The sequence below is a fragment of the Leptosomus discolor genome, chromosome 9, assembly GCF_034619465.1.
Source record: "Leptosomus discolor isolate bLepDis1 chromosome 9, bLepDis1.hap2, whole genome shotgun sequence".
Taxonomy (NCBI): domain Eukaryota; kingdom Metazoa; phylum Chordata; class Aves; order Leptosomiformes; family Leptosomidae; genus Leptosomus; species Leptosomus discolor.
The window spans coordinates 44,643,583-44,668,496 of NC_141399.1; the positions used below are offsets into that span (position 1 = coordinate 44,643,583).

General features: G+C 46.1%; 1 protein-coding gene across 3 annotated transcripts; it reads right to left on the reverse strand.

The window, feature by feature from the left end:
- Positions 1-1,817: 1,817 nt before the first annotated feature.
- LOC104346002 (synaptotagmin-like protein 2) lies at positions 1,818-24,734 on the reverse strand. Of its 3 annotated transcripts, none has more exons than XM_009950621.2 (16): positions 24,634-24,734; positions 22,127-22,278; positions 17,674-17,767; positions 16,035-16,128; positions 15,767-15,860; positions 14,026-15,150; positions 12,591-12,689; positions 10,477-10,568; positions 9,913-10,014; positions 7,847-8,016; positions 6,943-7,045; positions 6,301-6,462; positions 5,487-5,565; positions 4,791-4,890; positions 3,591-3,796; positions 1,818-1,963 (listed from the first exon to the last, which is right to left on the reverse strand). In XM_009950621.2, the coding sequence occupies exons 1-16, from the start codon at positions 24,732-24,734 to the stop codon at positions 1,818-1,820; spliced, it is 2,919 nt and encodes a 972-aa protein (XP_009948923.1). The 3 variants fall into 3 exon arrangements, with proteins under 3 accessions (XP_009948923.1, XP_086326080.1, XP_086326081.1); XM_086469954.1 differs by having other exon boundaries at positions 15,767-15,878; XM_086469955.1 differs by having other exon boundaries at positions 16,032-16,128.
- Between the last annotated feature and the right edge of the window lie 180 nt (positions 24,735-24,914).

Genomic DNA, 24,914 nt, shown 5'->3' on the forward strand with positions numbered 1-24,914 from the left:
TTTTATCCCAGAAAGGCAACAGATGACCAAACCTTGGTCAACATGCCAGGCTGGAGTCCATACAAAATTCCTTTGGGCCAACATGCTATATGTATCAGGTTCTTCATTAGATAGTTGTTATTTAATTCTGTCACTCTACAGACTCAGTGCTTTCAGGACTATGACTGGTACATCTTTAAGTATTATCTTTTTTCCAATTGCAAAACCATCTTCTTTATTTTTTCCCATGAAAGCTCCTGATTATCTCCCAAATGTCTTAATTTCATGAAAAAGTCTTGCTTTTTCAAGTGTACATTTTCCCATTCATTTATTTACAACCATCTTTGCTAAGCAGCATATTTATGCTGAGCTTGAGTTAAATAAAATCAATACATTAAAGAAGAATATCAAAATACTCAGAGCCAAAATCCAGGGTAGGATAGCTACATAAATATTTTTCCATAACATTTCACTTGCCCTTGGGCAAAATGGTTCATTTTGACATGACAGAATTTAACACCTCTTTTGCTTGCTTTTTTGTAACTCAGCCCATGCTAAAAATAGGTACCAGGAGACCAGTTGATGACTAAAGAAAAACATTCTATTTAATCACAATATGTACATCCAAAATACAAATTACAAAGCTGCATTTCAAAATGCACTCACAACGGCACCCCACCACGGTCAAGGGGCCAGATGCAAAGTTCTTGCAATCTACTGGCAAAAAAAGGAAATTCCAGCCACGGACAACTGGCTGACAACCTCAGGTGAGAGGAAGACCAGGCGGGCAGCAGGGTATGCAGAGGCAGGAGACCACCCCAGGCAGCTCTGCAGCTGCCCTTCATGTTCACTCACTCCCTACTTACCTCTCCCACCAACTCCCAACATCTCCTGCGTTCCAGTGTGGTTTTGACCTTTCTTTCCCAACCCGTGGTGCAGGCGAACATGAGGCTGTTTCCTACACCATTACTTCCCTTTGAAATGTTTTACGTACAAGGCATTTCAAAGGTGCGATTAGGCCCATCAGCAATGTAACCATACTTCACACTTGGGCAAGCACTTCAGTTTATATTGCACTGAAACTGTCCTTTCACGGAGAAACTTGCCTGAGGTCACTGAGGAAGCCTGTGAGAAAGCTAGGAAAACAGCCCTGCCTTGCGAAATCCCACTAGCTGCAGGACCATCACTTCTTTCTTTCATACTAAAGCAGAAAGAAATTAGTATATTGAAATCCTCATCGTTAATCCTCCTCACGTTGCTTCATTTTCTGCTTCAAATAGTCCTCTCTTTCTTTACATTCACCTTGGATCTCAATTTTCCTCACGTTAGAGACGTGTTATCACCAGCGACAAATGCAAAGCTCCCATTCTCAGACTGTGCTGCCGGTGACTCGGAGCACTTCTACATCAAGTACAAAGTGTACCACTTGCAGGGGGAATATGAATAATACCATGCTGCTGCTTTACAACTACAAGTCTGCACAGAAAAAAAAAGACTGGCACAAGAAACATAAAAAAACAAAAAAATATCTCTATCTCCTTTTCCTTCTGCCAATGTTCCCAGAGCTTAATGGAATTCAATGATACCGAATATAAATGACTTAATAAAAAGGCAAATGAAGTTTCTTCTCGGTTAAAATCAAGTATAGCATCAGTTTGGCATCTTCCATGTCCTCTGCCAGGGAATTAGTACTTAACATTTAACATCTCCGGAGTGCTGTCCAACAATTGCCTTATTAAGCTGACGCTCGCCAGCACCGTGGATGGTCTCTATGACCTCAGTGCAGGAAGTTTCCTAATTCTAATGAACACATTCAGCCTTCCCTACGGCACAAATGGTTATTTCAGTTTTTTCCTCCCTGCCAGCGAGCGCAGCGGCAGCAATCCCTCAATCCATTCATTGGCAGCCGACATCATCTCCTGCCAAAAGGCCACCTCCTCTTGCGTGGAGTCCATCCAGTCCACAGAGATGCCGTAGCTCAAACCTGAAAAGAACATGAAAACGACAACGTTGGGAGCTACACAAAAAGCTTCTGCTCCATGCAAAAATACTCAACAGGATGCAACCATAGCAGGCAGTGTCTTAACATAGAAAGAGCTGGCTTCCCCTCAGCAAGCTGCACCCTAAACACCTCCTGTTCTTCTGCTAATGACCTCCGTTTTACACCAGAGTTCAGAATGACGTCAATGTAAAAGACACAAAACGCAAGAACCCTAAAGATAACTTGCCAAGGAAAATAATATTGGGCTCAATAAGCCCTTTCTGCAACTTTTGGAATGGTAAAGAAGGTCTGAAAGGCTTCGTTTTCCCCTTAAAAGATTTTCTTGGGGACAGGGTGGGGTATTTGTCAAAATTCTCTTGCTCTACACTTCATTTGTACAGGAATCACACGTACGATAGCAGAAAAGTGTGTACATTAATTCCAAGTCAATTTTCAACCAAATTTTCACGTGCCAAATACTTGTCAACGAGATAAAGGTCTACATTTGGATCACAGCTTATCTTGTGGTTGGTATTTTAGTATCTTACTTATGAGCTTATTCTGGTTGCCCCTTCTCACTGGACAGTTCCCAGCCCTCCTGGTGACATGTTAGAGACTGGAAACACAAAACACACAAACAAATCCAACAAACACAGGTGCACCTGCAAGGCAGACCTTCCAGCTGCTATGAGCCTTTTCCCGATACCCTCAAGGAACAGTTACCCTTTATTGCAACATTCTGAAATCTTCTGTTTGTCCTTCATCTCTGAGAGAGCCCTCTTGCTTAACAATAAATAGTTTAGAAAACCTTAGATATCCCACTTGCATAGGTATGGGGTACACCGAAAGCTAGGATATTGGCTTAAAAATACTGGAATTTTCCTGACTTCAAGGATGAGTAACCCCATTGAAGTAAAACACTTTCAGCTAAGCACAGGTCTAAGTCCTTCTCTCAACTGGAACTTCATGCCATCAACTCCCAGAGACAGCGACTGTCTTCCAGTGGAGCAAATGGCACCTCTGCCGAGGTCTTTCAAAAAAACCCAAAACCAAAACCCCAACAATAACACCTTAGTCTACACCCAGACAACTCCATTCTTCCAATTTGTGATTTAATTCCTGCTGATGTACTCTCAGTACCGATTACCTACCAGATCAACTAGGGTAGCTCACCCTATTTTTCAAATATTAGTTACTCCTGCTACTACAGCATTTCAGGGGAGGAGGTGATGTGGACGGAGTCACCAGGTGGTGCTGTCCCACATGACATTTATGTTGTCTTTATCTGTGAGCACTCTTCCCTGGGAGGAGCAGCAATATAATGTTGATTTGTAACGTGGTCTGGTTTTCTGTAACAGCAGGAAAACTCTCTGATGTACCCAAAGAGATTCTTGAGTTTTGCCGGACCTCAGAGCTGACGTCGGCAGAAGATGCGGGAATAGAGGGCTGCTATCATGGTACCAGGGCCCCCTCCAGTCAAGACACAGTGCAAGTACCAAGACTCACCAGTTACTGAGATTCCCCATCCCTGGTTTCTCCCCAGCAGGAAAATGCTCTGCAACTTCCCATTATACCCTGTGGCTCAGCAGCATGGTAACAGCCTCCATCTGATGTAAAGGAAATCACTCACCTGTCCCAAGGCCCAGCCTGATTCCTCCAAGGAAATGGTTGGTAAGTTTTTCATGGTCCCACACAGTCAGTTCAACACAGGCATCTTTTAGATCTTCTGTGTGAAAGCCATCATAGACAATAGTGTGATTGAAAACAGGGTTTGTGTCTCTTTTTATGACTCGGGTCTTTTGGTAACTCTTCTTACTGGTGTCTGGGAGCACATAGCTTTGAGAGGAGAAAAAATACAGCATGTAGTACAGACTATCACCTGAGATTTGAATTGTTCCTACTAAGTTCCTTGGTCTAAACAAGCCTCAGTTCTGAAGAAAGGAAGAATTTGGTCTCAACACAAGAAACCCCTGTAGATTTAATGGGAATTGTACATAATTCCTGGATGAAACTTTTTTTGCCAAGAAAATCCATTTTAAATGCAAACATTTTCACAATGAAAATTTCCTTGCTTAAAATTTCCTGCTTTTGTCTTTTTTTTTTGTTTTTGCCAACTGACATTTTGTATTAAAAAATGGACATTACTTTCACATATTTCTATTTCCATAAATTTTCATCACCTAGATGCCTAAGAGGGCATTTCAAAAGGGTCATTTAGGCTTCTTGAGCAGCAAACCTTTCTGCAGGAGAACTCTGTAAGGACATAAAATACACAAAACCCATGGTGAACACCTCAAAGTGCTGCAAAAATCTTAAAATCCCCTTAAAAGATTTTTAATTTTCTGGAATATTTGCAGCACCTTCTCCCACATAACTGGCAGAACTGATGTTGCAGGCTGCAGAAACCATGCACATACTAAATTCTGGAGAACATCAAAGCAGTATCCAACCATCTGAATGTCAGTTCTGGTGAGTCCCTAACAAATTCCCAAACTTGCAAGCCCACGTCAAGGCAAAATTCACAACTTGACGTGAACACACTGGGCCGAGGTGCAGGGCCCATGTATTCCTCTCACTCAGATGTTACTGAGGCAAATCACTGAATGAGTCACAGATAGTGATTGACCAAGAGCTTTATCACAGCAAGGATTTTCCTAATTTGGCCACAAGTGAATAACAAGGGCAATTCTCTCCTGCAGAGCTCACTGCAACATGAAGACTCTACAGTACGGGGGCACAGCGAGGTGAGCCGAAGAGAAGAGAAGAAAACACACCGCTTTGTGGAAGCACAGGCCCAGGATCAAAGCCAATACTGTGCTTGTGCACTTACCATTTCACAAAGGAGTCAACTCCAGAAGGACGCAACTGCAGCAGGTCCTTGACGTCTTTGACCCAAATGTGAACTTCGCCAGAGGGAGGATTCTTGGGACCTGCCATTCAGGAGAAGAGACAAACTGTCGCGCCAGCCCTTGCAATAGCCAGCAAAATGACAGGCTTTCTCTCCAGGGAGCTGAGGGAGCAGCAACAAGACTTCTCCGCGTGCTCACTCCCGCGGGAGCTCTGCACCCCCCTGCCTGGGTGCCACAGCACTACCACCAGCCCCGCCACACTTGCAGCTGCAGAGGGCTCCTGACCCCATGTGCAGGTGCTGCTTTGAAACAGGAAAGGAGAAGGAACCGCTGGGCAAACCCAACCTTGTGCCTGCTGATAGTAAGAGGGGCTGTGTGTTGCTGTTACCGCACCACAGCACGCTACAGTGCCCACAGTGCTCATAACAGCTGGTGAGTTTGAGCTTGTTGAGCCCTTCCTCTCTCCCCAACACTATCTCAATAAATCCAGATGTGAAAATCAGGTGTAGGCTGCAGATAGGGCTACGAAGCATGGCTGGTTGTGCCTTTCTCTGTGATGATCTCTAAGACCCTGCTCTATTACGACTGCTCTTTAAGCAGCCCTCAAACAGATGAGGTATTGCAAGTTGTATGTCTACATATGGGCGATACTTCTTAATGCATGAAATACATTTTACCTAGGCTTCCTGGAGGGACATACTTAATAGACAAATTCATTACTCCTCGATGATCCACACCGTTAACAGCAGAAAGGCTCTGAAACAGAAAGAGTTAGGATTGACTAAATGAGGGATCGTGTAAACATAGCAAGGCAAACCGCTTTTGAGTTCAGTGGAGGGGCACAAACGGACAAACTCTGATTTTGCATGACTGGGGCAGCCCGTTCTCAGGGTAGCTCCTTTCTTTGTGGCTTTGTTCTCAAACTCAGTCCCTCAGAACCCAAAGCCTGAGGATTCAGAGCAAGGCTGCCCTTCCAGACATGTCCAGCTGGACATAATTAAGCATCTTAGTTCTGAAAGACAAATGTCCTTTATTTTAGGAAAAGGGATCTCATACCAGACCTCTCAACCCAGAAGCATGCAGAAAACTGTACAAGCTTTACAAAAAGTGGCACCTGAGTATTTACCTCTCAAGGCATGTTCAACTCCATCACCTAGTACTCTGCTGTCTGTTTTTGAGGGATGGTCTTTATGTGAGCAGAGAGAGAGGCAAAGTCACGTCAGAGTTTCTGCTGATTAGTGTCAGATCACGTCTATGAAAGCGTCTCTACAGATCGGTCACCAAATAAGACCCGAGTGTTCAGAGCACTGAATACTGCACTAACATGTCCAGGGCTTGAGGGTGTTCTACTGTGCTTCCCTAGGTACAATTCAGGTTGTTCTGCTTCACCACACCACCTAAAGACCTCAGAGGAGTCAGGAAGGACTTCTGCCACCCCTAAAGGCTTCAGGGTTGGGCTAGGAAGCGGGATTGCAGCTGAGAGGCACTTACTCGGGGCTTCAGCGGGTACCAGTTGAGTTTCCTGTTGCTCCAGTCCCAGCTGGCCAAGTCTACTTCGATCTCTCCCAAGAAACTGTTACGTCCCAGTGGATCATTGTGCCAAACAGAGAGATTTAATTTTTGGATCAGCAATACCATTTTCTCTATTTTATACTAGAGGAAGAAAGAGAAGTCAGGTTGTTCAAATTTTTCTTCCGTTTCTTTCACAACCAGAAATAAACTACTCAAAAGCTTGAATAAGCTCTGACTGAGACACTCAAACCCACTCCACACATGCACTAATGGACAGGCCTCACTCTGAACATCTCCTTTTTTTTGTCCTGAAGCAATTCTCCTACCCTGACAAAGCCAGGGAAGGGAACAAGAACACCGCTTGCTCTGGCTGAAGGCAGCACAGGCTGCAGGTCCTTATCTCATCCAAAGATCACTGTGCGGTTTTGAAGAGAAACCCTGGGTGTCACACAGACGGGTGCAGAGAAACCTTTAACATCTCTGCCCTCACAGACCCCAGAGAAGAGCAATGCAGCGCTGGCAGGAGGCAGGCAAAGAAGCCTGGCCCAAGAAGGCAGGTTCCTTCCAGACCTGACCTGGTGCAGCTGCCTGCTACAACACAGAGCATGTATGTGTTCTTACCCGTAACACCTCGTTGTAAATGGGATTCACTGTCCTCTTCTTCACTGAAGTTTTCCTCTTACCCATTCTAGCTTTGTCTGGGAGCAGGTAAGTTTTAACATACCTATAAAAGAAAACAAACTCCAGCTGGATATCGTCCTGTATTGCCAAGCTCTAATAAGCAGACAACATTGTGACATGGAAACAAAAGACCTGGAGCTCACTCTTTGTGGGCAAAACTAATGAAGAGACCTGCTAGGATATCAACTTGGCTTGCATGTGAAGTTATAAATCTCAGTGGACATGGGTGGATGCCACCAACATACAGAACAGGCAGTTGTCTAGGCAATATGGGAAGCCAGCAAGGCCAAATATCCATTTTCTGAAATGCCCATAACTATAGCATCTCTGAGCATTCAAAATCAAGGCGAGGCTAGACAGGAGGAAAGAGGTGGAATGTCTTTAAGTCTCTCTCTCAGGGTTCAAATCCAAGCTCCTTTTTATCATCTTTCAAACTAGACATCACTAACCTCTGTACAACTACCATTGTGCCCCGAACAGCACTTCTTTACAGACTTCCTTTTCATATTGACATGTGTCTGCATCACAGGTTATTAACCCATTCACCAGGGGGAGAGCAAGGTTCACATGGATGCAGAGAGAACACATTCCAGTGAGAACAGGAACTGCCTTTGTCATGATCAAAGCTTTCTCAATCTGTTCAAATTTAAGTTTGGCAACATATTTACTGATGCCAATGGCTCCAGAACCATCAGCTAGGAAAGCCCCAGCAGTAAGCAGGCACCAGAAGTCTGAAGGAAAGAAGAAACCATGACACTCAAAAAGAGAAAACATATGTAAAAAAAGCCTCTAGAACACAAAATTCAGCAATGTAGAAGTCACAAGGCACCAAAGTGTCACTCACGGGTCAGATCTGCCTTTCTTCTCATCCACAACAGCCAAGTCCTTGCACTGGGACACATGAACCTGGAACTCTCGGTTCTTCTCATCATAGTCTAGAGCAAACTCCACTGTACCTTGGGCATCCACGCTCCCAAAATCGCCGCTGTAGACACTGAGCACGCTGCCACTCACCTGCCAGGTGGAAGAACAAGGTCAGTGCCACCGAAACAGGTACCCTCCTGACTTGGCTTCTGGACAAAGATGATAGTCTGAGAAGTGCACTCCCAGAGAAACAACCTGCAATTTCTACCCTTGTGTAGTACTGTGTCCTTGACACAGAAATAGTCTGCATCTGCAGCTGTGCCCAAACAAGCAAGGGCTGCAGAACTCAAATAACGGTCTCACAAGGATATACTATCCTAGACCAGGACTGAGAAGCCCTGTTTCCTGAATGCTCAAGAAATGAGGAAGATTTTTCCCCCCTAAATCCCAAAGCTTTGGGAAACAGAATCAAATGTTACTGGGGGGACCACACCAGTCTCTTCCATTTCCCTATGCTTACAGTACAAACAGCTGCTATCCTGACCCAGTCTCATCACTACAAAAGAAAAATATTAAGAGAACTTGAACTATCTGTATATGAACTTAAAATTTCAGGTAGATATAGTCACACAATTGTCAATCAATGTTTAAAATAGGTTAGTAAGAACCATATCAGACTAGAAATGCGGGAAAAACTATTACTATCTTGTTGCTTGCTCACAACGTGCGTGGACCTGTACAAACCAGAAACAGATATAACCCCTGTCCTGAAGAGTCACTGTCCCACCAGAGACAGCCTGTGTGTATCTGCTTGCCACAAAGGCACAGGAAAATAAAGTTTTGACAGGCGCAAATCAGGAGCTAAGCACCCAAGAGCCACTTGCTTTCCCAGAACGAACTGCATTTGCCCATACGCCTTGGGCTTCTTTTCTCAAGGCTTTGTCTTTCCCTGGTAGAAAATGATGAAGCAGAAACAAAACAGAGCTGCAGAAAGATCAGAGAATTTCTATTGCACCAATCGCTCATGATTCCTGACAGGGTAACATAAAAGCTAATGCTGTTTACAAAGCAAATAATTAACCCTCTTGGCACTTTTCTGGGGTATAGTCGTGAACATTTATCAAAAAACTTTCCGAGTGATTAATCCAATTCTTCTCTGTCTCCCTCTACTTCCTTTGGTTCTGAATTTCATTCTACTATAACCTACAAGAAGCTGCTAAACATCTCCTCTCAGGCCTTGGCGCTGCGTTTCCATCCCACCAGGATACTCACCCCAGCAGAGAATCCTGAATGAGATTTTCAAGAACACCTGTGTGACTTGGACACAAAAGGCTCACTTATAGCTCCCAGACTCTCCAGACTAGTAAGACTCATGTGCCCCAAAGTTCAAGGGTTCTTTAAACATGTTTGTCTACATTCATGACTTCTCCCTACCAGTTTTGCTTCACGTACATTCTTTAAATCTCACATGCACACCTGTAACAGTAATACAGCAAATTCAAGAACTTTTAAGCAGCCCCCTCCAAAACACTGTCTCCAAGGAATCTTTTAAAAATGCTCAACTAAACACACTTAATTCTTTCCAGCTTTCCTTAGAAGTTGAAGCTCTAAGTCATGCTTTTGCTGTTCAACTCTGAGTTCCCTCAAATTTGCTGATAAAATGAAGGATGAGCTTGCAGAGGGCACCCGTCTGCAGACCCAGCTGGGCCACAAACACGTCAATAGCCGTGTGCCTCGTTTCCCCACCTAGAAAAAGGACATCCATCCCCCCCACCCCCCCTCCTGTATGCTGCCAGGCTTCAGAGCATCCACACTTCGGCGTGGGGCCTATCGCTTACTGTGAATTTGTCTAACAATGACCCAGTGGGTACCTGGAAACACTCTAATGCCAGTAAGTAATTAACCATCACCGTTCTTTTAATAATGTACCATGCAGAAACCAACAGCATACTCCAGAGGCCACAGCAGCAGTACCAGCCTAAAGGCAGCATCACCGCAGCTGACTGACAAACCCTCTCTAGCGAGAGGGACGCGTCAAATACCTACCGAGGAGACAGATGCCATGTCGGACGAGTGGCTGCCAATGCTAGGAGTCTTTTTGTGCTTGTTAAACTGGAAGCTGATTTCTGAAGCCGTGTCTGATTCAGTCTGCTCGGAAAATAACAAGCATCTTTCAGCTCTGCCGTACGAGCACTTTGCAACACTACAGAGAAAACCCAAGAGCTCAGCAGAGTCCCATTAAGCAGCGAGCAGGTTAGGAGAGTGGAGAGCGCAGGGAGTCTCCCCAGAGGCATTCCCTCCGACCGGCAGCGAACGTCATCATTAACTGCCTCCGAACAGAGCTGCATGCAACCGCCTGGGCTCTTGGAAAGGGCATGGAATAGTGTGGTGTGAGACAGAGGGAAACACTAAAACTCCTCCAGGGTAGAAGGGTTGGTCTGGGTTACTGGGGGCTTTTTCCTTAAGGCTTTTCTCATTTATTTATGACATAACCAAGGCATGCTCTAAAGCAAGTACTGTCCATGTCCAGGGGAAACATTCTCATGAAAATGACTGCCATTCAGGGGATGCTGTGAACATTATGCCAGCCATTTCTGGCAGCTAGCCTACCTCAGACAACAGGAGAGGAGAGGATCTGCTTAGCTCTTTGACTCTTTCAGGTTCAAGAAACTGATGGGGTATCAAATGAGGTTTATTGTATGCTGTAGGTACAAACAAAAAAGGCATCGAGATATCTTGTCAGAGTCAGGAAAATATAAGAAAGTCACATTTTTGTTTAAGGGCACAAGGAAGGAAGAAAAGCCTGTGGGAGGCACCGGAGTACCACCTATTTGCCTTGTCTCTGCCATCTGCCATTGAAGCTGACCCTCCCCAAGACAAAAACGGCTAGCTAACATCTTAAAGCTATTTTCAGTGCGGTTTTGTTCGATGTATGTGAGTGTGCAAACTCCCTCTAGTGGCTAATTTAATTAACTTATTAGCCTGAGGATGCGATTCTTGTTTGCACCACTTTCTTTAGGTAGATTTGATGTAGACTAAAACCATTCAGATCTGCCTCCCTGTCAAAGAAACCAAACATGCTCACATTTTCATCTCGTAGGACATTGCCCTGTAGAAAAGAGCTGTAGAATATTTATACCTACAATTTCACCACTGCATACACCTCTCAAATACTCTGCTAGACAAAGAGGTGGACAATAGCCAGATATCTAAAAGAAAAAAAGTCAGAAAGCTTCATATCAACTTAGAAAGATGGTTACTGGACTGCCTAAGTGTCTAAATAAAACCTATTTGTTCTAGCTTTATCTTTTCTCAATAACTCCCTTGCAGATTACCATCTCCATCCCAGAAGAACTTGTTTTTAGAAGATATATGTGCATAAACATGCATGCACATATACACACTTGTTTAGCACGTTGGCCATGGTGATAAGTTCTTCAGTGCTCAAAATGCTCAAGAGCTTCTTTGGCATTTTCCTTTTATATGATTTAGCACTCATTTGATATTTACTATTTTTATTTCCAAACATGAGCAAAGCATTAAATCTAGCCCTCTCCACAGACTACTTGTTATACTGCAAACAAGCACGTGTCACTCTGTAGAGGAGGGTTTCCAAGGACGAAGTTTGTGGCTCTAAATAAGCTTTAATAAGGAGAGGCTAAAATCTTGGTTGACTCTGTGAAGACCACGTCACTGAATGGCAATGCACCTGGGACCTGAAGCTTCGAGCCACCGTGCCATGTGCCGTGTCGCCGCACCATACAATGGGGCATGCACTGGCCACGAGGCTACCAGACGGGGTACCCACAGTCACAGGGCGACGCGGCGTGTCCCCCCCGCAGGCTGCCTTCAACTCTCCTCCCTCCCATAACCAGGGGTTGGGCTTACTTTAACGGGCTCAGTCGTTTCCTCCAGCTTTACCCTTCCTTGGGCATTGCCTTCCCAGCCTTCTCACCTCAGTCCTGGCAGCTTTGGCCTCACCACTTTGCTTTTAGGCAAGCTCTTAGCTGAACTCTTGGGCTTGCCAGTTTGCACATTTTGAGGACTGTTATCGGCTTTTTTGGCCACAGAGAGTGCTGCTGCCTTCCTTCACACACCACCCCCCCCTTCCTTGGCTGCAGCTTTTTTGGGCTTCTTGGTGGCACAGACGGGTTTCTTGGCCATAGGCTTCTTCAGGTTTGCTGCTGCTTTCTTGGTTGCCTTCTCCTTAGCTTCTCTGGGTTTCTCAGGGAGAAACTGTCACCATAAAGCATGTCCCAGCTGGTAGCTGGGGAGATCAGTCCAGCAAACAGGGTCTGTTCTGGGTGAGGTGAGCGGTCCAGGCTGGGCACTGCAAGCCTCAGCATGCAAGAGGAGCCTGCGGCACGACTCGCACGCTGGACGTGAGGTCTGGTACCTCTGATTAACCCACTGCGCAGGCTGCCATGCAGCTCCCACCGTACTCGGTGGGGGAAGAGGAGAGACAGGGACAAGCTTCTTGCCAACCCTTTGAAGCTCTTGTGGTTTTTGCTGAAGACACTGAGTAACATACCATCAATCTCGCTGCAATTTCCTGGCTCTGAATTTAATTTTAGGCACTATAAGCTCACTAACTGGATGATGAAACAATATGTCATTTTCCTCGCCTGGTACATGCACAGAAGCACCAGGGATGCAGAATTTGGGCATAATATATTACCTTCAGTGAATACAAACCAAAAAGGAGAAAGAAAGATGTTACTCACTCTCTGTGGTTGTGTAAATGTTCACCATGCTCTTTGCAAGATTAATGCTATTTGCTCGGGCCAGTGCCTGAGCGGCGGGAGAATGATCCCCATCTTCCTCTGGAATACATGAAAAGCCAAATCAACATGGTAAATAAATAAACACAAATGGGCAGTGTGTCAACAAGCACGTGCGTGTGTGTCTCTTCTGGCTTGTTCACTCTGCTTAGAGCACATGGCAGTTACATTACACAGGGCTGCTTTCAGATCACCACCACGCTTTAATGTCTCTCCCTGAGAATGACTCTTCACACTATGATGGGAAATGTAAACACTGGGTTAACCCAGTCCCTAAAATAGACCAGCACTTGCAAAGAGGTTCCAGCCCAACACATCCATCTGCTAATATCATGCTGAAATGAATGTAATAATAAGGCAAAAAAACCTGAGAAATATAAGAATGATCTGTATAGAAAGGAAATATTTATGTTTACCTGAAATGCAACTCAGGATTTTCATAGAAATGTTACATGAGGTAGGAAATAAGCCAAGAAATGACACAGTTGAAAATCAAAATCAGATGAGTCTGGAAAATCCTCTCAAACGGGTCTTACCTGGATACATGAGGACAGGAAATTTGCAAAAAGGAGGTAAGAAGCTCTCTCTTCCTAGGCCTTTGGTTGGCAGAGAGCAGAGCTGTGGGCAATCAAAGCCCACACGTAAAATGAACTGCCATTAAAAATAATTTCTTCTCATAGTAACAGTCACTACAAGAACCCATCAAACCCAGAGGAAGAGGCCGATAAAGTGGTGATACTGTTGACACCATCATGGTTGAGAACACGGTATCAGAACCCAGAAAGATCAGACTCCTTGTTCAGTCCACTTTGGTGGCAGTTTAATATCCAAATTCACTTGTGCATTCCCAAAAGACCCAAAATGTCATTTAAGGACTGACAGCCAGCAGCTATATCACAGTAGCCTAAGAGCCAATGTATTTATTAAACACTTTGCTTCACATTTTATTTCTTCTATTTGTGCCAGACTTATCTCTACCACCAGAAAGAACTCCTCCAGCCCCACATTTGAAGAAAGTACAGTCTTCCCAGTGAGTGAAATAAAGTAAGTTCCCATGACCTGTTGTAGATAGCACTAAAGAAACGGAGGGCTGGCCTGAGCTGAGGTGCCTGCAGGTAAGCCATGAGGGCTGGTAGCGGGGAGGAAGGCAAGGGAACATGGCGCTGCCCGCTTTTACACTTGCACTGCGCTACACAAATTTGTTTCCAGAGCTGTTTGCTAAACACATTCCACACACGCTAACTCTGCGCAAACTGCAACATAGGATAAATAGACAAATGAAGAAAATGTGCAAAATGCAGAAGGGCTAGGGAAGAAAACAGGCTTAGGGATGACATTCTATTGGGATTTCACAGGGTGCAGTTACAGCCCTCAGTACCTGAGCAAACAGCTGAGTCTGTTCCCTGAACGGCTTCTCTCCCTCCGGCTGGTTCAAGTCCTTCTGGCTTGTCTGAAGACTCACACGTTTTTTTCTCAGGAATTTCTCCATTTATTTCCATGTTGTCACGCGTGCCCAAATCAGATCCTTCCTCTTTCTCATCATCGTTTTCACCATCTGTAAGCACAGGCTCGATCAGTATCTGCACCCTGCTCGCCAGGGAATTCGCTGCGTGCTTGTGCTCTGCTGCCACGATACGCTCGTCCGTGGGCGGCTCTGGCTCGAACGTGCTGCCAGACACTTCTTTGGTAGGCGACTCGATTTTGACGGAAGGCGCTCGCACAGGCAATCTGGATTTCTTGGAGCAGTGCTGTGCTGCTTTCTCCTCCTCTGGCACCGGCACCTTCCCATCGCCTTCACTCAGCGAGTTATTTCTTGTAGCCAGGCCACCTTTGCTCTTGGCATACGTGGACCTGGGAATCACGGAAACCGAGTCCTTCCTTGCAGGGGCTACATAGCTTGGTTCTTCCTCGCTAGAAGACAAGGTTATTGTCCTTTTGTAGGGGGTTCTTATTTTGGTGAAGACACCAGGTTTTTCTTCGCTGTTCTGGCCTTGCCCAGACTGCACAGAGAATGAGCGGCACAGCTTGAACTGCCTACCGTCTGCCTCCACCCAGCTCGGGTCCTCTGTCACGTTTCCCACCATCCCAGAGTCTGCTCCCTTCTCCCAGAAGTTCTTCAAGTTCTTGAAGTGTTCACGATCGAGGCCAATATCCTCCTCTTTGTGACTCATCGACGAGATTGTATAGTTCATGCCTTGCTTCACAGCCTGGCTGCTTTCCCCCTCTGTGGTCAGTGGTTTGGGGCTTGCCAGCAGCTTTCTATTTGTGAGGAGGCTGTTCTCTGCTGGCCCCATGTGATTCACAAACTGCTCAGATTTGGGAAAAGTTCTGCTTGGTCTCCTTTTAACTGGTATCTTGCTGGGAGCATAAGTTTCTTCGGGCGGAGTTTTCGCCCCCACTGTGGTGCCAGTGGCCCCATCAACAGCTTCTCCTCTAGCTGCGCCGCTGGGCTGAGGCACAGCATCCTCTGAAAGGCTGGTGGGCAATGGAGATACTCCATGACCTACAACGACAACAAATGCTCACAGCCCGTCCCACCACATCACACTGTATTTCCCTGGAAAGTCTGGGCTGCAGCTTCTGAAAGGGAAGCCAGGGGGAGTTTCCAGAAACCACCAATATGTTCCTAATTCTTTCCCATTTTGAGACCCTAGCAAGCTCCCTTCCATCTGAAGAAAGCCCTGAAAACCCCAGACCTTCTCTCTGCAACATGACATGGAAAAAAAAAAAAACGGTTGCTGTGAGCTGGGGATTTGTTTGCAGCTTTGCTTTCAGTTTGACAGCTTTCCTACTGGCTATACGCTACGCACCAAAAATACACTATACATTCAAGGCAGGAAAGAGAAAGTAACTTGGATCTTGGGTTAAGGAGTTGTGAGCCAAGCACTCAGTTTAAAACGTTCTGAGAGCCAGGAGAAGTTTTAGTCATTGGATTTTTTTTCTCTTGGTCCCTGCTGCCTTGGGCATAATTCATACAAATGTTGGCAGCCCGTTCTTACACGCCAAGGTAAGAAATACTCTTTGTTATCCGCTTGTACACACAGAAAAAAACATCTTGTCTTTTGGTGTTTGATGTTGAATACTAAAAGCACCAACGGCTCACTGAACAAAAACCTTACCTTTTCTAGACAAATGCAAGCTGTTTGTTGCAGCCACAAATGGACTTGTTCCAGTGTCACTCTCTGAGGAAGAGACATCATGTATACTGGATCTCTGAATGCAAAACAAATCCTATCAGTGTATATAAACTGGCAAGACTGGAAAAATGTCTTTTACGTGAGCACAGACCCCAGGGCAGGCAGTCTGCGGAGCCCCTGCCAGTAGGTACAGATTGTGAGAAGGTCCAAGGAATAACAGAACAAAGCGCAGAGGCTGTGCCTATACTACCTTGTGGGATGCAGACAGCGGGACAGAAAGTCTTGGCTTCGGTTTTGGCAAGAATTTACGCTCCTCTGCAGTATCAAGAGCAGGTGTGCTGGATCTGTGGGACAGGAGAAAAGCCTGAGCAACGAGACCGGTGGTAGTGATGTGCCTAGTAAGGTGATCAAGCAGTCTTCAACATCATCTCAGTTCTGCTCAGCTTCCTTGTCACTTTTATCTATTGACCCAGATCAATATAATGCTGCCCAGAGCCGGTGCCTTCATTTATTTCCTCTGTCACTGCTTGGAAGGACCGGGGAATATGTTAAATGGCCCGAACTTGGAGTAAGGATGAGTCTTCCACTGCAGTTAGTACAGAACTTGCTGAATAAAAACAAAGGTGTCAACTTCTATGTTTATTCAAACTTTTCCCTTCTGGGAGAAAACTGTAGGGAAAAACCCAGGAAGCAGCAGTGCCAGAAGAGCCCAAGAGCCGTGCAGGAGGGAGATGCATTTCCATGCTACGGCCCAGGAAGGAACAGGCCACACCCCCAGTTCAGACCAAAGGCATAACCAGATTGACGGAGGATTTAGAAACTACAGGAATGATTATGACAACAATAGTTAGGGCAAAACTATAGTACAGGATATAAATCTTCATGCATGGAATGTAAGTTAATTACTAACTGCCTGGTAAATAAATGGAAGAAACACATATCACAGGCAGTTTACTTGAGTGTTTCTACCATCTTTGGGAGTGTCTAGGTGTGGCTGCTCTCCAGACGGAGAACAGAAGTCAAGCTGGTGAGATTTCATACGAGAATGCTTTGTGCTTAGGGCTGAATGAAAAAAAAAAAAACAAAGCAAGCTTTTCAGGATTTAATCAACCCCCCAAAAATACCATCAGGACCATTGCTGTGCCAGTAAAGCATGAACATCTCGGGCTTGTTGACTCTGGATCCTTCATTAAGCAACTCCCAATGATCAGCTGCACGAGGTTTGGAAGTGTTGTCAAGGCCCATACTTAATACTTAACTGGAGCAACTGCCACCTGTAAAGAATGATTCCTCATTCTGCTGACAAAAAAATGCAAATGAATGGGAGCAACAATAAATGAATATGTGAACATTTTAATGGCTTCTCCACAGTCCATGAATATTGAATGAGGTCACTGATTTGCTTGTTGGAGTGCTTTTAGTGGGTGGTGTTTCTGCTCAGTCAGCACAACGTGAAATCCTCCCAAGCCTTGATGAAGAGTGCTGAGCACTGGACACAGAGGTTGGCACCAGCAGGAAATGAGCAGTTTCCTCAAACAGTTCATTTTGCTAGTGTGGCTCCATGGCAAAAATTAAACAAATAAAACAATAATTACTTTGAAAAAACTAACCAGAATATCCTGACATTAGAGACAGCTTCCATTTTACTGACCCCTTATTAAATCATGCAGGAAAAGGCCTTTCTGGGATAAGCACATTAGCACTTAGTTGTTAAGGAAGGATTGATATTCTGACAATTCCAGGAAAAAGGATTTTAAAAATATCCTATATAATCTATTGCTTATACAGTCTTGGAAACTCAGTTAAAGACCAGGATTTAATGGGTAGCATTCAATTTTCATGAGAAGTAAGAGCAGTAGCCAGAGCATTGCACGAGCAGCAGCAGTTACCTCTCCTCTCCCGTGCCAGCAGCGTGCTCAGGGAAGGCACGACTTGGGGCCGCTTTGCTTTCCAGACCCATCCCGATGTGCTCATTGGCCTCATCTGTAATGTAACAGAGACAACGGAAAAATTACATTTATCTAAAATTTAATGGTCGGTGCGTTTTGTTTGGGGAAAGAAAAGGCTTGTTAGATGAGTCTCACCAGCACAAACCCCCGGTATTTACAGGAGATGGCTGGCGGGGGGCTCTGCCTGCTCTCCCCGCGGATGGTGGAGGCCCCAGGGCAGCGTCGCCCACACTCCCCACGCAGCAAAAGCACCTCCAGAGCCCATGGGTCTGAGAGGCCAAAGCAAGCTGCCTAACGCCCGACTCAGGCCAGGAGCTGTGGCATCGCTGGAAGCCTTCGCAGGACGTGGCTGTCAATAAAGTTAATCCGTTCCAGGATTTAAATTCAGCCATTTCCTGTTTTGACTCAAAGTCATTCGATCTTGGCAAACAAAGGAGGAGGCCAATACAGCTAATGAGGAGATCCCTGTTATTTTTACTGGCACAAGGCTCAGCTATGTCTTCTAAGCTCTCAAAGACCCTAAAGAAAAAACAATAGAAGACGGTAACCTCTACAGCAGCCTGCCAGGGTATGAAGTTGCATTAGACATTTTGCTGGCAAACAGGCTTTCTTGCTACTAGAGAACCAAAAGGATTAAACTCTCAAACAACAACGAAAAATTAAGCTTAGTTTGGTCAACAAGATCTGCGCATATTTATTCACAGGCAGCTAGGTCTATTTTAAAAAGTAAATCCACCTGTTACAAAACCTGCCAAATCTCTTTAGGAGATATTTCCTTACACAATACAATAGAATTAGAGGCTCAAAGTATTCAGATGTGACATTAAATAACAGCCTCGCTTGTTATCTGGTTAGAAAACTGCACTAAGCCCAAGAGCAGACCAGTCCTATGGACAGGCTGTGGTAGCAACGTCACGCCAGTGCTGCCCGTGTGGTGCCATCCAGCACCAGCACCGCCAGCCCACAGGCAACAGGGATATCCCAAGATGGAGCTTCATTCCCCCTTGACTGTGCATCCCCATGGAGAAAAATGCTGCAGTCCCAACTCTTCCTCCCCACCCAGCGCCTGTCCCTGCGGCGCAGGGGACCACGGCAAGCGTTCCTCGGGGCCGTCTGCGTTAGGACCACGTGTCTGGCACACACACACAGTGTGTGGCAGCTGGGTGGCCCCGTGGTTTCCGCAGCAGTGGGAAGTCGGGGAGTCGCTCCTGCTGGAAGACAGGAGTTTGGTTGCGTAAGAATCAGCCAGTTTTTAGAGAGCACATTTCTGAGAGAGGGACTGCGTTTTGTCCATGGAAATGCTGATGTGCAAAAAGCATCATCAAACATTGTTTCAGGAGAGATAAGCTGTGGCACAGCTGGCGGCACAGGCAGGCCACGTCACGTGCAGGCATGGGAAGGCACGCTGAGGAGCATTTATTTATACCACGGCCTCCTCTTTTGCCCCAGACTCAAGGGAGGGAGATGCCAGGGGGTAGCTGCTCTGGAAGCAGATGAACCAAACACAGAGCTCCCACGTTTTCCCTCTGCCTGTCATGGTTGAAAAGACCTTGACAACCAAAGATGCATGCATTTCTCACTTCACTTCCAAAGTCATTGTGTCATATTTGCTTTTCACTGACACTTCCCCCTCAGACAGAGCTCCCCCTTCCCGGCTGGCAGAGGCAGCGAGAGCTGTTTGCTTCCTCCCATCCAAATCACCGCCCTTCAAAACAGCTCAGCCACTGACACAGCTATACCTGGCTTCTATAACCACAAACAAATAGGTTGTTAGTACATTGTAAACCATGAAGACAAGCAAAATGCCTTTGCTAACTTTAGGATGAGACAGAATAAGAAGCAAATTCCAACAGAAGTTAGTAGTGGCCTGACCAGTTTCACTTGTCCATACATATATGTATATACTTAGGTATACAGCCACTCCTGCCCTAACACTTTAGCTCCTTTACTCACTTCCTATCACTCTAAATCGAAGACACTCGGCGCTTGGGGGAAGTATGGCTAACCGTGCTATGGGGCTGACTTGCCTCAGCAGGTGGATAAAACGGTCTCTCTCTTAGACGATTTTTAGCTCTCACCCATTGCACACAAGCTCAAGGAGAAGTTATCATCAAATTCACCCATCTGTGCTGCTCTGCAGGCTGTAGCTTAAATATAGGGTATCTTTCTATTTTATAGATTTTATACACTACTGCCGATTACTTGTGTTTTCTATTATAATCAATACCAACTGTGAAGACCCTTAGGTCTTAGAAAAGGTCACTGGGCATTTTCCTGTGCAGGCACAAATTTCCACCCCTCCTCAGCCCATTTACCATGCAAAGGGAATGCCAGCAATTATCTCATCAGGGCTTTTCTATGCAGGAATTTTCTCATTTCACTCCCTAAGACAGTCATCAAAGACTTAAATCAGGATTAACAGCCCTGGAGTCATGAATGCGTTACATTGATGTGGCTAAATGAACACGCACCCCTTCATCACCTTAGATGCCAACAGAAGGTGAACGACTCTGATCTTTCCACCAGAAGAAAAAAGGTGTCAAGATGGCAAGCAAAGGCCCTTATCTCATCTACTGCAGACTGAACGTGAGCTGCATGGCCAAACCGTTTATAAAGGGGCCTCATGCTTTTTCCCTGACCACAGCTCATATGTAAAAATTAAATCTAACACCACGAATTTCGTACTTCGAATTTTGCTTTCCTGAAATGGGCTGCAAGCTAAGGGTGCTGATGCCTCCGTCAAGGCAACAGGCAGTTGAATCCAATTCATTGCTGGCTACTAGCTGGGCTGCAGATGACAGAGCATTTGTCTGACCTGGGCCCCAGCAGAGGGGCTGCTGAAGTGTCTGTCCCTTCAGGCAAAGACTGTGCAAGCACAAAGGCAAATCTCAAAAAGCAGAAATGGCCAGGCAACTCTGTCGAGCTGGAAAAGGTTTTGTACGTTTTAGCATTCTGGAAGGATGATAAAATAGTAAATTTAATGACATCATGAATCCTTAATACCAAGGATAAAAGCAACTTCATATGAAATATGATGGGCCAGTTCTGCATCAGAGGCTCCAATGAATCTACGCTAATATACAAGAGCTGTCAGGGATAAGTAAAAAGCAAAAAGAAAATACAAAGTCCCTGGCCAGCATTTAGCTTTCAGAATGTTTCTGAGTAATGCGGAGCTAAGAGAGGTATGCTAACCCCAGGCAATTAGTGTTACAGAGACATCCTGGCCCACCAAACAAAGCAGTGGTCTTTACCCCACAGCAGGAATGGGCAGCTGGGCCAGGAAAGAGGGCTGAATCAAACTGGTGGAGATGACATTCGAGTTTTGGACAGATGGAAGATAAACCTTTATTTAACAGCAGCCTTTACTGCAAAAGATTAGAGCCCAGTTATAGGGTCCTTATATTAGGGACTGTGGTAGACTTTGCTTAGAGCTGTCTATCAGGGCCATGGCTTGCACATAGCAGCAGCAGCCAGTAACTCACCAGCCATGTCTGAGTATCTGGGATTACCCACCTTGACAAATAACCAAGGAGGTTGTGTTGAGACTGGGCTGCAGTTCCACAGTCCTGCTGTGGAGTCAGCTGGTCTGTCTTCACGTTGAGGACTGGATGTGAATCATCCCCAGTTCTGCTTTGCACAAATGTTCAGCACAAAGCGCCAGCTCCAGGCTGGTTACAGTTGGACTCGAAGCACAGCCCTGCTCGTTTCACACAGGGCTGATCTCTTCTCTACCCTGAGCCGACAAATCTGATTTGATCTGTTTTACACACCACCATGAGAGTTCACCTGCATGCCAAACAACACGCCACACATCTCCTTCGAATTAGCACATGGTCCCTAGGTACTAGTTAGGTATGGACCCTCTCAAGTGGGCAAATATTTGCCAGGAGAAGAGAGGCACCCCCTCCCTTTGCAGAGATGTGACTGACCGCACCACCCCGGAGACCTGCGAGAGCAGCCGGCTGTCTGGTTTTGTCAGACACTCTAAGAATTGGGGGAGTGTTGTGTTTGACCCACACATATGAGCTCGATGCAAGAAATTGCCCTACATCATCCCCTTTTCTTTTTGTTTCTAAGACAAGAAATTATACCAGTGACCTCTGACAAAAAGACATTTCGGAAGAAAGAAGCCGAAGCAGGGAAAAGGCATTTACTGCACACAGCTGGTGCACAGCTTTTGCCTTGGTCCTCTGACACACCGGGCTCTGATTTTGATAACCAGGTATTTTTTTTTTCTAGTATTGAAAGCTTAGCTGAGAATCCCCTTATCACAACACAAAGGCTAGTCCCCAACAGGGGACCCAGGTCTCCCAGTACAGGGAGACCCTCACACTTGACCACTTTTTTCTGGTCCATCGATTTGTTTTGTTAAGAGGCACACTACCATACTTACTTTCTAGTTTGCCCTTTTTCCTTCTAATCGATGCCCGAAGTAGATCCGGCCCCTCTAAGTCTTCCTGAAACCGTTTTGCCTTCACTTCCGAAAACCATTCACCTGTCACAAACTTCTTCTTCTTTTCATCCTTGATGGAGCCTTGTATCCTCCTGAAAGTCAATGAGAACATCACACACCAAAAAGATCTCCAAGGTTTCGACTTCCCCTGAGCTTTGTAGAAACTGTCCATATAGCTCACCTGTCTGATACTATGAAGGATCCAGAGATTATTCCCTACAATCACAAGGACCAAACTAGCTTTAAAACAAAAGCTGATTTATTCTTTATCTGAAATGCAAACAGCACCTTGTAAACACAGGTCTTCACCTCTTCCAAATTGCACAAATCCAAACCAGAGTCACCTGGCAAGGAGATTTGTCCATTTGCTTTGCAGCCCTGAAGGTTTGGGAAAGGGCGGGGCTGTTTGCAGGTCTTGCACTTCTCCATTTTATTTGTCTATTAATCTCTTTATAAGCGGCAAAGCCTTTTGGATCAAACCTGATGCAAACCATGGAAATAAATCATGTTATTTAGGGGAGCAAGCTGGCCCTGCAGCATTCTCCCTGGACACTGCTCCTCTCCCTGCTCCTCCTGCCATGCGGATTTTGGCACTTAAACAGTTAGCTCTCCTTCCTGAGCACAGCTTCCACTGCAACTCTCTCAGGCACACCCAGGGCTGGTTTTTGGCACCTAAACCCGTCAGTGCTCGGTTAGCTAGCCTGTACTTTTAACCCTCCTCCAGTTATTTTGGTTTTGCACCACGGCATGCTGAATTAGCTGTCTTTCAGCTGGCGCTGCCTCCCACAGCTCACCACAATTCAGGGTGCCTGTGAGACCTAAGAGGCCAGAGGAAACTCCCACCTCAGGCCAATTCTCAACAGGAAGAGGGGGAAAACCCCCAGGTAACCATGGAGCCTTGAAGGGTCACATCTGGCTGCCTGAAGGACAGAAGGGAGCAGGTTTGGGATGACTGGGCTGAAGCGTTTGCAGGCAGTGCTGGGGGGGCCCAGCAGGACTGACAGCCAGGGAGCTGCAGAGCTCCCATCCACACCAGGGCTGCGTCTGCCCCCATGAGGGTCTCGAAGTGCTGGGCCAGAGGAGATGTAGGAAGATATATTAATCCTGTTGACACCAGATCAGTGTAATGCCATTGACTTCATTTCATCCAGCAGGCAGGTTGTGTTGGAGCCAAACACGTCCACACTTGCACCAAAGGTCTTACTGCATATGGCCATACTGACAGCAAGGGAGACTTGGCACCACCCTGGTCAGGATGTAACCCACTTCGCTCCCAAATGAAGCCTTCTGTGCAAAAGCTTCCCAAAAGAAGTGAAACAAAACTGAAATAATCCAATCACTCTTTTCCCCAAACCTCCACTGCAGAGCGGAATTTTTACTGCCTTTCAAAAAAAGAAAAAAAAAAGAAGAAGAAAAAAAGGAGAAAACCCTTTGGAAACCTTGCTTCAATGCAGAGGAGATGTAAGAGCATGCAGACACATACACCTCAAGTCCAAGTTGCTTGAATGCCACCACCAGCTCTGTTTCCCCCAGCTCTCACCCCCAAGCAGAAGCCAGGGCACGTAGGCTCCCTGGAGCCTGCTGCAAAGCTGCCTGCTCCCCCTTCAAGCCTTGAGCATCCCTCCTACATAGGACTTACTCTTTTTTGGCTCAACAGTCAGTCGAAGACTCGCATGCTTAACAGGGGTAAACTGGCACAGTGCCATCCCCACTCGCTGAACTACTAATTTCTTGCTGTGGAGAGTTTGGTGCCAGCTTCTTGAGCCTGGTGCATACTGCCAACGCAGATGGTCTAATGGCTGGTATTTAAAAAGTGACAGCAGCAACAAGCAATCCTGATCAACCAGACCTGAGCCCCAGGATGGTCAGCGGCGAGTGAGGTGAACTGAGAGCGATCCCTGGCTCTGAAATGGCTCCCCGCAAACCTTTGGCAGATCATGTAGCCCCTCACTGCCCCTCTCTGCCCGCATGATGGATACACACCCGCCCCAAAGAGCACTGGAGGGACACAAAGCAGAGACGGGGATGTAAAGGCTCATTTTAAAACACTCCGTGGGATTTCTGTGCTATTGAGTGAGGAAAACAAGGTAGCAGCTACTCCCCTGCTTGGACCTCTGACACGAAGAAAGCCACATCTTCCTCCTCAGAGCAGGAAAGAGATGATTTCCCTTGGCGTCTCTGAGGGCTGCTAATTAACTCAAAAGGAGAGTCCAGCCCTGCAACCCTGCAGAGAGAGGACAGCAGCAACAGCAGGATGGCTGAGGAAGCAGGAGGTGCAATGAAAAGATCCATCAGGATCTAAGCAAGGGACAATATTGCTGCAGCCTGCATCTCTCCTTATTGCACACACACACACACACACACTCACACACACACTCTCCTCTCTAAAAACAGAAAAATCCCCCCAGGGGAATCTCACGTCCTGCTGCTACTGCACGCTCTCTCACCTGATGCGATCCCCATCCTTCTTCTTCAGCTCTGCATCCCTCTGCAGAACCTTCATCAGCTTCTCATACTCCTCCTCAGTCAGGAAGCTCAAGTCCAACATCTTCCCTGCAATCTTCTTCAGTTCTTCAGGCAGTTGAAGCAATGACACACCAGGAGCTAATCCAGCCCAGACTGCCGCAATGCCATGGGCAGCCCCTGTGCAGCCCGCTCAGGTGCGCTGAGCAAGACACGGCTGGAGAAAAAGGACTTCACCACAGCATGGCTTGGGTGGAAGTTGCGT